This window comes from Sparus aurata, chromosome 22 (genome assembly GCF_900880675.1).
Source record: "Sparus aurata chromosome 22, fSpaAur1.1, whole genome shotgun sequence".
NCBI lineage: Eukaryota > Metazoa > Chordata > Actinopteri > Spariformes > Sparidae > Sparus > Sparus aurata.
Window position 1 is genome coordinate 27,461,514 of NC_044208.1, and position 13,631 is coordinate 27,475,144.

The window sequence follows — 13,631 nt, forward strand, 5'->3', positions numbered from 1 at the left end:
AACTATAAATGTACTATTTGTTAATTTGGTTATTATAAAGTGTCGAATAAATGTCGTGCAATATTTCCATGTCAAATGTAATCGAGTAAGTACCTCAGTATAAATGTACTTTCCAGCACTGACCCTTTCTGTTCAGCTCTTGCGCTCAGACGTCTGAATTATTCAGACGGCACTCTGTCTGTCTGCAGTCGCAATAAAACACGCCAACAAACAACAACAAAATCTCCAATCTAAAAATCATGAGCAGAAGTTGGCTGTCGGCGTTGAAGCGATCATTTTGTTAAAAAAAAATCTCAGATTCAACAAGCCGATATGTGTTCAACTCAACTTCTTACAGTTCGATTCTTCATTTTATCTACTCGGATGCGTCCGTTCTCTGCAGCTGGCGGCTGGATAAAGACTCACAACAGGTTTTTTTTCTCTAAAAAAACAGACGCGACTGAAATTCTTAAATGATGAGCAGGTGACCCGAGCGCTGAAATAAAACAGAAACACTTAGGCTCAGCAGATCTCTCCCCCCCCCAACCTTTAATTTGGAGCTATTAAACGCTGAACTTTGGGGGTGATGGATTGGATTAAGGACACAGCTGCCAGCCTTTGTCCTTGCGCTGATCCTGAGCCGGTTGCCGGGCCACAGGGAGAGGCAGATTTCAGCCCACATCAGCTCAGAGCGGAGCGAGCTCTGAAAGCTCAGGGAATGGGAGATGGAAGTAATAACGGAGGGCACTAACAGCCCCAAACTCACTCTCTCCGCCACCGGTCCACCTCTCCACCCTCTCCACCCCCACCAACCACCTCTTTTCCCTCTTTTTTTTCCCCTTGTCTTTGCCTCTGGCTGTCTGTCACAACTTTCTTTCTCTCCGCTGCCTGCGAATGTCACGCCCGACCATGCTGCACCCCCCGTCTCTCTCTCTCTCTCTCTCCTTTCAGAAACACATTACACATTTAAAAAGTTTTTCCTTTTCCCCGTCTCTGCCTGTCACATGTGCACTCCCAAGTCGGCCTTCCTTCCCCTCCCTCCCTCTCTCTCTCTGTCTGTCTATCTATCTATCCGTCCACTCAGACACATCACTCTCAGATTGTGTGCGTCTGGTCCTGGGGGGTGGATGAGGAGGAGGAGGAGGGTGGGAGAGTCTGGTGGTTTTCAGACACTCTCTCCAACCTCGGCTCCTTGACCATTACTACTCCATTATCAGCGGCGATGGAGGGCGCGCCGCAGACGCCTAATGTATCCATTTCCCCCTCCATTTAGGACTCGGCAGCCCAGCGAGCTCCCGGAGTGCTCCCTGATTGGGATTGAATGTCCATTTAAACTGCCGTCCAGCCACCAGGGAGGAGGTCGGGCGATGGAGGGAGGAGGAGGAGAGAGGAGAGAAGAGAGAGAGGAGGAGGAGGAGGAGAGGAATAATGGGAAATACAGGGGAAAAGGAGGTGTGTAAGTGTAAAGCTGTGTGTTGCGTTGAATGAGGAGAGGAGGCGAGGGGATTGTTCCCCAGCCTCTGATTCGGTGCTGAGATTTTCCCTCCCTTCTCCCTCTCTCGCTCTCTCTTTTCTTTCCCTCGCTGTGTCTCTCTATCACTTCTTTTCTCTCTCTCTCAAACTTTCAATACGCCTCCATAGGAAAAAAAAAAAAAAAAAAAAAAGCATTCCTCCTCTGGCGCCGAGCCAAGTGTCAGAACTCAGCGCTCGGTATTCTCAAGGTGCGCTTCTAAAAAGAGGGATTTGGAATTGAGATGATTGGAGTTGGCACATCCGTAGAGGGATGAAGGGAGAGGGGAGGAGGAGGACGAGGGCGAGGAAGAGGGTGAGACAGACAAAAAAGAGAGAGAGAGAGAGAAAGACGGAAAGAAAGAAAGAGGCTGGAGATCACACACACACACACACACACTCGCACACACTCACACATACAGTAGAAGGTTTTGCGGAGGTGAAACGGTACCTTGTAGGAGAACTCCTCCGTTCTTTCTGAAGAGGGACTCCCCGACCACAATGGAGGACTAGAAAAAGAAGAGAAGAAGAAGAGAGAAGAGGAGGAGAAGAAGCAGAAGAAGAAGAAGAAGAAGGGATGAGGAGAGAGAACACTGGTCAATCATTTGATCATGTTGCAGCAGCCAACCGGCCCAGCGGGCTTCATCACGAGGCAGATAGCGAGGCAGGAATTTGAGCCCATAAGCCAGTGCTTCTGATTATAGTGATTAGATTCCCGGGTGTCCCACTGTTGCCATTATTCCCTGTGATTACCTCGGAGAATTACAGCCTCGCCGCTGTAGTCCACGGGGGTAATTTCTCATGACAACCCCCCACCGCCCGCCACTGGTCCATTCACACACATAAAGACAGGAAAATAAAAAAATTAAAAACTCATCAGCACACACACATTTAACACGCCCGTGTTTTAAAAAAAATAAATAAAAAAAAAAACGCGTGCAAAACAGTGTGACGCGTTGAAGACAACCGCACACACACACACACACACAGAGACACACACTGAGGAACACACAACGCCGGGGATCCACTTTAGGTGATCATTGCACCACTAATGAGGGAGGTAATGACGGCATTTCTCACATAGACGGAGATGTCTTCACTCACACACACACACCACACACACCACACACACACACACAGGAGAAATGGATACGGCCCTGCTGGTGAATCCATAACTTCAAGACAGGAGGAGGATGATGGAGGGATGGAGGAAGAGAGAGAGAGAGAGAGAGGGAGAGAGGGAGGGAGAAAGAGGTGCGAGCGCTTTTCTCCAGGTTGAGTGGTCTTTAGCCCCATTAGACAACACGTCTGACTGCTCCTTTTTTTCTCCCTCTGTGGCTCGACAGGCTGCTCTCAAACACAGTCAACGTGCGTCTGACAACATGGACTCTCGGTCGCATGTACACACACACACACGCACAAACACACGCACACAACACGAGACGGACAGAAAACACCTGGGGAAGCTGCGAGGCGGCCCACTCGTTTGCACTCATCAGGAGAGTTTCCTTTGTAATGCGAGTCCTGTTTTATGTTCTGCTAAGCTGCTGAATGAGAGGATTTGGACGTCTGCACTTGTGATGTGGCTCTCACCTCGCCAGATGCAAGGGGGAGTAATGGACACACACACACACACGACACACACACACACACACACACACACACGCACTGCACGCACACACACGTGCGCGGCAATACGAAAAAAGCGAAAAGCAGCGAACGCAAATTTCAGCCTGAGCCACCTGCTGTTGCCATGGAGAGTTGCCACATTGCGTTGCCACGGCGATAACAATTTTTCCTGCGCTAACAGCCTGTCTGTTTCCCTACCACCACCCCCCCACCCACCTCGTTCTCCCCCTTCCTTCCCTCCCTCTCTCTCTCTCTACCCCACTTTCTCCCTCTCTCTCTCTCCCTCCCTCTCTCAGCACCTGCCTTATACTACATGTGTTGCCATGGCGGCGTTCCCGTTGCCAAGGAGACGCTGTGCATTTAATGTAGTGGGCGAGGGGCTAAACTCGTGGCAGACGCTCGTTCTGCAACCCCCCCGCCTCACCCCCCATCCTCCTCTCCCCTCGTCTTTATTTTCTCCAAGGGAGGGAAGGGGGGGGGGGGGGGGGGGGGAGAGGAAGAGAGGGGGAGGGAGGGAGGGAGGGAGGGAGGGAGGGAGCTCCTCCCCAACCCCCTTGAGACACCCTTCGCTCCTTCCATCCATTTCTATCCTCCCCTCCTCCTCCTCCTCCTCCTCTCATCCAGATGCTGATGGGGTGTGAAGGAATGCACCATGGAGCTGACCTCCTACCCAGCATGCTCTCTGTGTGTCTCTCTCTCTCTCTCCCTTCACACACACACACACACACACACACACAACACACACACAACAGTACTGCATATGTCAGACACATCCACGTACACCCATTTTGGAAAATGCACATACAGACACACACTTTTGTTGGACGTAAATACGTAACTGCACTGACTCACACACACACACACACACACACACACACACACACACACGCACACATGCAGATTAGGTCACACACGCGGACACACATGGTGGAGCAAACTGCAGGTGGGGGTCGACTGGAGCGCCGTGAGTTATTGCGGTCCATGAAAAACCAAGAGGTGTGAGCGACAAAGAGTAGAGGACAAAGAAAGCATCCATCGCTCTCCTCTCCTCTCCTCTCCTCTCCTTCTCTCCTCTCCTCTCCTCTCCTCCCTCACTCACTCCGCCACTTCCTCTCCCTCTCTCTCCGTATCTCCTCGTCCTCCCGGTTCATCTTCCACTTCCGACTTGTGTAGAACTGCTTGAGACGGTCCTTGACCTTAACATAATAGACACGCTGTGCAACCATTCACAGTCATTACGCTTCATAACATAATATTCTTGAGCGTGAGGGCTCTTGAGAGAGATACTGTGTTATATTGATTGGACCGACGGAGTTTCAAGATATATATAAATAAAGGAAACAGTTAATACCTTCTTCCAGTTTCTTACAGGCTGCACATTAGATTTGGTGCTTTCGTTTTGGCGTTCTCCCGTCTAGATTTATTCCCCCGAACCCTTATCCAAAACCACAGAGACTCACTACGGGTCTGACTTTGTGATTACTTTGTTTTTCCTGTAAACTCTTACATGATTTAAAAGCAAACTGTGTCGTTTCCTGGCGCTAGAGGTCTCTCAATCAAAACAAAACTGAAGATGTAAGTAGCGGGGGATCGTGGGAGTTGTTGTCTTCATTGTTAAAAAAAAAAAAAAAACAAGAATGGATGAAACTGCTTTCTACGTGACTCAGACAGAGATGTTAACGTGAGGTAATGTTTTTTAAGTTTTACTGCGTGTTGAAAGTTTTAGTCTCTTCACTTCCTGCCTCGCTCTGTGACTCTCTCTCTCTCTCCCTGAAGTTAAAAGCGACAGACGATCTAATGAAACGCTCCGTCATCCTGCATGAAATTACAGATTTCTCTGGGTTGGGAAACATTTGGGATAATGTAAGTACAACAACTCAACAACTATATATTCCGCCAAATGAATTGTCTCTTCTGGTATCACGTGGTCTTCTTTCGTCACGCAAACAGCTCTGGCTTAAATCACAACATCTGCATGTCGACAGATCCATGAACCACCGTGAAGACGATGGGAGTGAAACTGTTGAAAGCTCAGGAAAAAGATGGGAAGTGGACCTTGACTGAGGATTTCTTTCAAGACTCTCACTTTTGTGCCTTTCTCCACTCCGCTATGAGATCTTGTTTATCGTCAGGAGGAAGCTGCATGCAAGCTTGTGACATCCAGTGATGTCATTAAGTGGCTACGTTGCATTGTGGGTAATGCAGGTGACAGGTTTTGAAAATGAAGAAGAATGTGTGGAATGAAAGAGGTTGATGTCTCTCATTCTTCTCTGATTTCGATCATTTCCTTTTAAGCTGTCCATGAGTCCAGCAGTGAAATGCTAGTCAAACCTGTGCCTACATTACCCACAATGCTTAGCCGCTGGGTGACATCAATAGGGGCAGTTTATCAGGCTACATGCAGCTTCCTCTGGAGCCATAAAACGCCTTGTACTGCTTTTACCCACATGCAGTAGGACTCCCCAAGACCTGTAAGCACATTTAAATATGCAAAATAAGCGAAGTTACCCTTTAAATGTATCTTACAAAGTGGCTTTAAAAGATGTTAAACACTGTTTTCCTTCTTACTACTACTGCTTTTACTGAATGAGGAATTTGAATGTTTTAAAAGCCCAAACAGTTTCATATAAACTACAGTAGGCTGAAGTTAAACGGTTCTGATAGTCGTCTCATTATGTCAAATAGAAATATGTGTCGATGTGACATGCAGCCACGTCTCTGGAGGCTAAACGACCATACATGTAGCGTTCATGTCTTAGCCCATTAGCAACAAATTGTGGCATACTGTACATGCTGTGCTTTATTTTGCTGCTGGCCAATTTTCTAAAGCATACCATAAATTCTCAGATTGATTTTCTCCTTTCCAGGCAGCTGCTGCTTTCCATTTATCTACGGACGGTATGAAAGAAAAGTTGGCTCGCAGAGACGCTTGTTATTCAGACAGTAGGTAACATTTAGAAGCCTTTAGTTGGTTGCTGAAAGCGGTGAATTTTTTCAAAGGTAGGATTCAAGGATGCTCAGTAGCTCTTATATCCACGAGCCAGAGAGTATTTTCCTTAGCCCGGACAAAAAGACAACAAATGAGCAACAACTGATTTCATGAAAAGGCAAATTTTGTCAGTTTCTCGCATGAAAAAGTTTGTTTATGACGTTGGATGTGTCGTGAATACATCAGATACTTCCTTTTAATGGCAAACAGCTGTCATGTACAAGGCAAAAAATGATTTATAAGGACAGATTTAGGATTTCAAGCAATTTCCAACTGATATCTGATCAACCGTGTCAAACGAATCGAACATTTAAAAGAAACAAAATCTAATTAAAAATGCACCATTCTCTGGTGGCGACAACTTCCCTGTGAGGATCTGTGTCTTTGTGTAGAAATTTCTAAAACAGTGATGAACATGTTCAACTAAAACGAGATTCTACGGACCAAAGTTAATTGATTTATGTGACAGAATATGGCTGTCAGATGAATCCATTAAGAAAATAATTCTTAGGTGATGTAAACCAATGACTGCAGGGAAGGTAAGACACGCACACACACACACACACACACACACACACACACACACACACACACACACACACACACACACACACACACTGCATGCTCCTCAGGTGCTCCATCACCGGGGACTCCAGGCTCCTCTCTAACCAAGAAATGGACTCTCCTCACTTACTCTCTCATTTCCCGCTGTGTGTCACAATGCAAATGAACAACCTCCCCCCTCTCTCTCTCTCTCTCCCTCTTCCCTTCCCTCTCCTCCCCTCACTCCGACCTCTCCTCACTACACCCTCTCCCTCCCCTCCCCCCCCATGTTCCGAATCCGGCCTCCAATTTGTTCCACTTCCCCATACCTCATTGTTCAAAATGACACTTTTACATTTTATGGTGAACCAATTATTCTGTCTTACACAGTCCGCTGGCTCTGCAAGCCAACCTGCCCGGATCAACTGGGGAGCTGGGTGGTGGTGGTGCGGGTGGGGGGGGGGGGGGGGGGCGGTGGTGGTGGTGGAGTATTCGGAGAGAGAGAGAGAGAACGAGCAGAAGAGAGGGACAAAAAAAGACGACTAATAGTACTCTCGCTGACATCTCCGCAGGGATGGTCAGAGGAGCCGGAAACCGAGAAAGTTCGCAGGGGGAGGAGGAGGGGGAGGGTGGAGTAGAGGTCAGGAGAGGAGAGGAGAGGGGGAGGAAACAACACAGGTGGATGCTGCAGAGAGGCGCGCGTGTGTGTGTGTGTGTGCGCGGGGGGAGAACGGAGAATGAAGTGAATGTAGACAAAGGAGGATTTAATTGAATGATATAAAGTGGTGGAGAGAGTGAAAAGAGTGGAGAGAGAGGGGGGGAAATAAATCACAGCGGGGATAAATAAAGAAGACGGAGTGGGGCGCCCCACTAGTTGTAATGTATGCCTGAGGATGAGCGGGAGGGAGCGGGGCGCGGGACATTAAAAGAGGAGGCGAGGGAGCGAGAGGAGCGGAACGGAGGAGTGTTAGGACGCCGGAGGACAGGGCGGAAAACACGGGGATGGACAAGGAAGTCTGTGGAGAGGGGTGAGGGAGTGAACGAGTGAAACATGTGAGAGAGAGAGAGAGGGGAGAGGAGGAGAGAGAGAGGGAGGAGGAAGAAAAAAAAGGCAAGCAGCTTCTTTCTTCTTCTTTTTTTTTTCTTTACCTGTGATGTGCCTGAGGGGAGGAAGGAGATAGGAGGAGGGTTAGGGAGTGAAAACAGCATGCAAAAGATTTAAGGGAAAGGATGAGGGCGGGTCAGCTATATAAACGCCTGGGGCCAGGTGGGTGGAGAGGGAGGGGAGAGAGAGAGAGAGCGAGGGAGACAGATGGAGAGAGAGTAGGAGAGGTGGAGGAGAGCGTGTGCTTTATGTTGCAGGAGCTTTAGGGGCAGCAACCACCGTTTTATTTTTATCAATCTGTGTCCGATTATTTTCCTAAAGGCATTAAAAAAAACAGAGGAAACGCTTATCGCAGTTTCCCAGAGCACAAGGTGACGGCTTAGTACAGTATAAAGGTATTTCACTGGTTTTTACGTCATAATATCACACGTTAATTAGCTTCAAATTTAAAAAGAAGTCACCACAGTCCACAAAACATTTCCATACTCATCACGTCACTTTATTCCCGGCTCCCACGATTCCTTGCGCAGATCATGGCCGCGACTTCCGGCACAACTGGAACTGGGAGTGTTTTCCGCGGTGAGTCTATCATTCATTCATGAAGGTTATCAACTTGCTTAGCTTAACGTTTCTAAAGCCTCCAAAATGCTGCGTTAGTTATCACATAACGGAACATCGTTCATCATCATTCCCCCCCCCCCCCGGCGACCTCCCTCAGGAAGCTCGTGGATATAAAGATGGACGACGCGGCTCTAATTCCTCCAGCCGTCAAAAAAAAAAAACGAAGCCAAAAAGATCCGAGACACAGGTCCCGTCGTATCGGGCTGATAACACTCATCAGGAAATGAACACTTGATCAGACATCAGCATGATAAGAGCAGAAGTTAAACTGACAGGAACCATCTTTGAGCTTCCAGTTTCCGACCGGCCGTCTGCAGCTTCTCTTCCATGTTTCTGTGAGGCCTCGTCAAACTCTCTCAACCACACAAACATGATTAATTCGGGGAACAGAATCATGATTTTGCTCAGTACGTAACTCCGGCCGCTTCCATCAAAACAAAAGTAGATAGTGTTGCATCTCTCCGGGTCCGAACATGTTTTTCTGATGCGTGTCAACAGCGAAACAAGTCTGGACCACTTGTGAAAAGCTCTCAGGGATTCTCAGACTCATGAGTGATTAAGCAATTAATTAAGCCTATCAGATATGACATATTAACAATCAATTGAGCAATCAGCTAATCCGTCTTACCTGTGGTGAAATGTCTGAGGCAGGGTGGGCGGGGAGGTGGAGGGGGTGGCCAGGCCCGGCGAGTACGGATGGTACGGCGTCTTCTTCAGCGCCTGGATCAGGTTGTGTCTGTACTCCGGATCTATGGACCACAGAGAGCCTTTGCCTATGCTCTGAAAGACAGAGAGATGAGAGGGATGTTATTGGAAGTGCTGTCGGGGCCCCTCAAAGGAAACACAGACAGAGCGTGAGCCAACAAGTCCCGATGCCCAAAACACCAGCTCAAAGTCCAGACCCGGTGCCACGGTTCCTGTTTACCAAACCACCTGTGCACACACAGCAACGGCTCTCATATTCCCCCAGGAAAGATAACGCCGGGAGGGGGATGAGAGTTAAAAACATTGCCACCTCGCTCAATATTTCCCAAATCCTCTCGCCTCTCTCTGCTGCAAAATAATCAGGAGGCTTCTTCCTGATTAAGACACAGGGAGACTCTTTAACTTTTTCCACTCCAGAGGCGCTGATGGTGTGTATTTTTAGATCAAAGCAGCTTCCCCCCCCCTCCTCACCTAATGAAGCTGTCGGCTCCCAATCTGAGTGAAACCAGCCTATAGATTATAAAGAAGGGAGGGATCTCAAGGCGGCCTCGCCGTGAAAACACGTTCCCTGTCTCTATCTTCCTCTCCGCGCTTTCATCTTGTCATCTGAACGTGGCAAAAAAAGAGAAAAAAAACCCATCGCAGTTGTGTACGACGGAGAGGCTGACAGCGGCGGGAAAGAGAGGAGAGAGAGGGAGAGAAGAGGAGAGGAGAGGAGAGGAGGGGAGTAAATATAAAATTAAAAGTCGTCCTGTCTCGTGTTCAGCTCACTTTGTAGTGCTCTGTGATACGATACAGGTACAGGATACAGGGCTGGGGAGATGTCATGACTGCCGCCTTCTGATTTCTGCAAATACCGCGAGGAATCTATTAAGACGGAAATGTCAGATGTGCGCGTGAGCATTAATTGGAGACAGACTCTTAAAAACCTGATGAGCATTTGCACTGAAGTGGATGAAAATACATTTCTAGCACGTCGGCGGAACAAGTCAACCATTCACAGCAGAGTGATAAAGAACGGAAAAAAAACACTCCCAGGTGAATGGCATTTGGAAAATGACAGCGAGAGTAGATTTGCTCTCCTCTCAGGGTCACGAGCACAAATTCCTTAAAATGTCTAAGAAATACTTTAAGCACAAAATGCCACTCAGGAAGTAAAACACACACAAAAAAATAAGTCTCTCTCGACACAGTTATCAAGCAACTTATTCTTAACTTACAGAAAGGTGGCGGTGTGACATTAAGAGCAGCTCTCCTGGAGCGATCTCAAGATTCACCACGCGTGTTCTGGGGAGGCAACAGCCAGTAAGAGACAGGAAGTGCAAGAGAGCGGATTAATGCAGCGTCTGCCCTCCGTTGCTCATCGGCAAAAAAACGTTACAATGACGTACTGCAGCGCTGCAGAGACGTCACGACCTACAAGTCCTGTTATGCCGACAGATGTCACAGATGTTGCTGACGTACGGAGCTCTCTAAGATCTAAGCAGAGCTAAAAGTTTAAATTTATTTTGTGTCTTTCACTGAAATCCAAACTTTTACACAAACACACCGAGGTTTGGGGACGACTGAGCTGCACTGTCACGCTCGTCACAATAAACTTACTGTATTGCACTGTCGACAGCAAGCGCTCTGCTACGATCGCGTCGCGGAAAAATTAGCGCGGGAGGCGACACGTTCAGCGTACCGACCCGCACTTTAATACGAAGACGACTGAATTATCATCAGGTGTGACACTGACAGTCAGGTAGGGAAAACAAAAAGCTCCCAACATCTGACGCTGCTGCAAAACAAATCCTGCTGCAGGCTTCAAAATATGTCACACATTTCCTCCGACGACTTTGAGTCGTGTAAATTCCTTGACATATTGTATAATGATAGACCGAAGCTGCGATCAGCAGTCGATTAATTGCTGGCCATTTTAGAGTTTCGGCGTCTTCAGTGCGAGGATTGCTGTTTTCCTTTGTCACGTTTGACAGTAAAAGATGGAATCTGAGGCTATTTCTTTGGGACATTTTAAGAGATTAACTGTCAAATTAATCGTTTCCTGTAGCCCTTACAACACACATATCTAATGAGGGACGTGTGTGGACACATCGTGGTTCACCGTCTGTCTCCTGATCCAAAGATGTCAACAGAATCAGGATAAAACCATGAAAGACTGCAAGAAGCCGACAGGATGTGTGTGCACTGTTGATTTGTGTGCTCCCCCCGTCTGAATCTTTGCATTAGCATGTAAGTCTTTCTGAACACGGGCCATATGTGCCATGTTTTGCTCCGTGTGTGTGTGTGTGTATATGAAGGTGTGCGTGTGTGTGTGTGTGTGTATGGCGAGTTCCCTAGGGAGTGTGATATTACCCAGCGTGGTCTGCTCCTGGGAGTGCTTCTATTACTGCCAGCAACGCCTCTCCTGGAGAGCATGATATTACACACATACGCTCGCTCCACAGAGGTGACCCCCACTGGGCCAAATTTCCCCTTGCACCTCCAGCCCGCCAGCCGTTTGTGTATTTCTGTGTGTGTGTGTATGTGTGTGTGTGTGTGTGTGCCGACTGTCTGCCCGCCTGCCAACCGATTAAATCAATGCTCCCTACAGAAACTCTGCCGGGGCTCCTGCCTCTTGCCAAACCAGCCAGCCAGCCAATCAAAACTGCTCAGTCTGCAGACCCCCCCCTCCCTCGGTCCATAGGCCAATCACAGGGCGCAGCTCACAGGAAGGGTCTGTCACCTGGGTTATAGCGGTCGCCTTGGCAACAGGCATCATCTGGGGGGCGCGAGCGGATAGAGGAGGAGAGGAGAGAGGAGGAGAGGAGAGGAGAGGAGAGGAGCCGAAATGGACTTTTTTTTTCATTTTCTGACAAATTCGTAAAAAAGTTGAGAGAGAAAAAAAAGGGCAGCACGTCTCAGAAAATCGATTATCACCAAAAAGTATTTGAGGTCAGAGATTGGCTTTGGGTTCTCAGCGTGGGTTCAACTTTGATACAGTGTGACACAGATTTTAAAAATAGCACACCTCCACACCAGGTGGATCTCACAGCGCTGAAAAGCGGGCGATAACGGACCGCGGTCCTCCTGACATTCACCTGAAACTGTGTTTGTGATCTCCATTTATATTATTTCCTCCCGCCCGTCCCTTTTTGATCCCATCTGGTCTCTCTCCTCTCATACGAGCACTATTTTCTGGATGGTGTGTTTATTCCAGTCGCATCTACGCGCTGGAAAAAAAAAAACAGTCGCACATCGGCGTTTAGCGTTTGCAGCTAAAGGGAAGGATTACACAACAAACAATCCACAACTGTAGACGTGTAACCTGCCTTTTCTTCAAGAAGCATCTCATCGAGTGTGAGACAAAAAAAACCCCAAAAAACTGACTGCATTAGACTTTAAACTGCAAGTTTAAGCAATATTACACTTAAAAGACGTGGATTTAATTATATGTATCTGTGTCACCACACCAGTTTGGGGTTTTTTGATTAGGAAAGCAGCGGTGTTTATTTTTTATTTTTGGAATCCTCTGTCTGCAGACGACTGAGCGATGCACGGGTCGTTTTCACGATGGAGAAAACATACGTACTGTAACTTGCCCGGGACACGTCATAGTGTGAGTAAAAAGACAAAAGGGGAAGAAGGAGGCAGAGCGAGAGAGCGAGAGAGAGAGATGATTGTGTGTTGCCACATCTGTTTCCTGTGTTATATAAGCTGTGGGGGCTGGTCTCCCTTGGAAATGGGAGATATTAAAAAGTCCTGCTGCCACTGACCCCGCTCGTAACACTGCACTACCGCTACTGCATTCCTATCTGCGCTGTTATCTCCACACGTATAACATCTAACCCAGCACACAGAACCGCACATGTGCTGTACGTCACGGTTTTAAAAATAAACTGGGACAGCTCGGTTCATTTTAGACGAGGAAAAACACAACGAGCAGCACGGTGACCCAAAGATATTTACACAAAGCTGAACGTGATTTAATCTGTTTTTCTGTTGCTGATTATTTTTTTTATTCTTCTGTCTTTTTTAACATATATTGAATGTTTTATCTGGTTTTGTATAAGGGCCCTTGGGTGACTTTAAAGGTGTTTATAGATAAAATGTATTAATGTTATTATTATTACAGCTAGCATCCAGTTCGCTTAGCTTAGCATAGAGACTTCCACAGCTAGCCTGGCTATCTCCGAAGCTAACAAAAGTTCCCGCCAGCATGCAAAACGTTAATTTACACACTAAAATTTTAAAACGAAATAGTTCACATTTTTTGAATGACTAAACGAACATACTAAACAACATATTAATTAGCAATTAGCTCCGACTGGTCAGACTTATTCCAGCTGCTAGCCGTTCCTGTCTTTAGGCTAAGCTAAGCTAAGCTAACTGAACTTTCAACGTGAACTGCTGAACTCATACTTTAAGACAGACATCATTCTATTTTTTTCTTGCTGTCAACAAACCCACACAAAGACCAAAACAGCGGCGGATTGATGCCATTAACGAGCGCTGCCTCGTGCACCCGCAGCCTGATATATCTTCCTCCTCTGTGCCACGGAGCTCTATTGT

The 13,631-nt window shown here is 47.5% G+C and overlaps 1 protein-coding gene across 1 annotated transcript in view; it reads right to left on the reverse strand.

Moving 5' to 3' along the window:
• Nucleotides 1-13,631, reverse strand: part of LOC115573857 (forkhead box protein N3-like) — an 85,500-nt gene that overhangs the window by 37,136 nt on the left and 34,733 nt on the right. Inside the window, 3 exon segments of the mRNA XM_030404903.1 lie at nucleotides 1,940-1,972; nucleotides 1,975-1,997; nucleotides 9,004-9,155. Of these exon segments, the coding sequence (XP_030260763.1) occupies nucleotides 1,940-1,972; nucleotides 1,975-1,997; nucleotides 9,004-9,155 (208 nt within the window).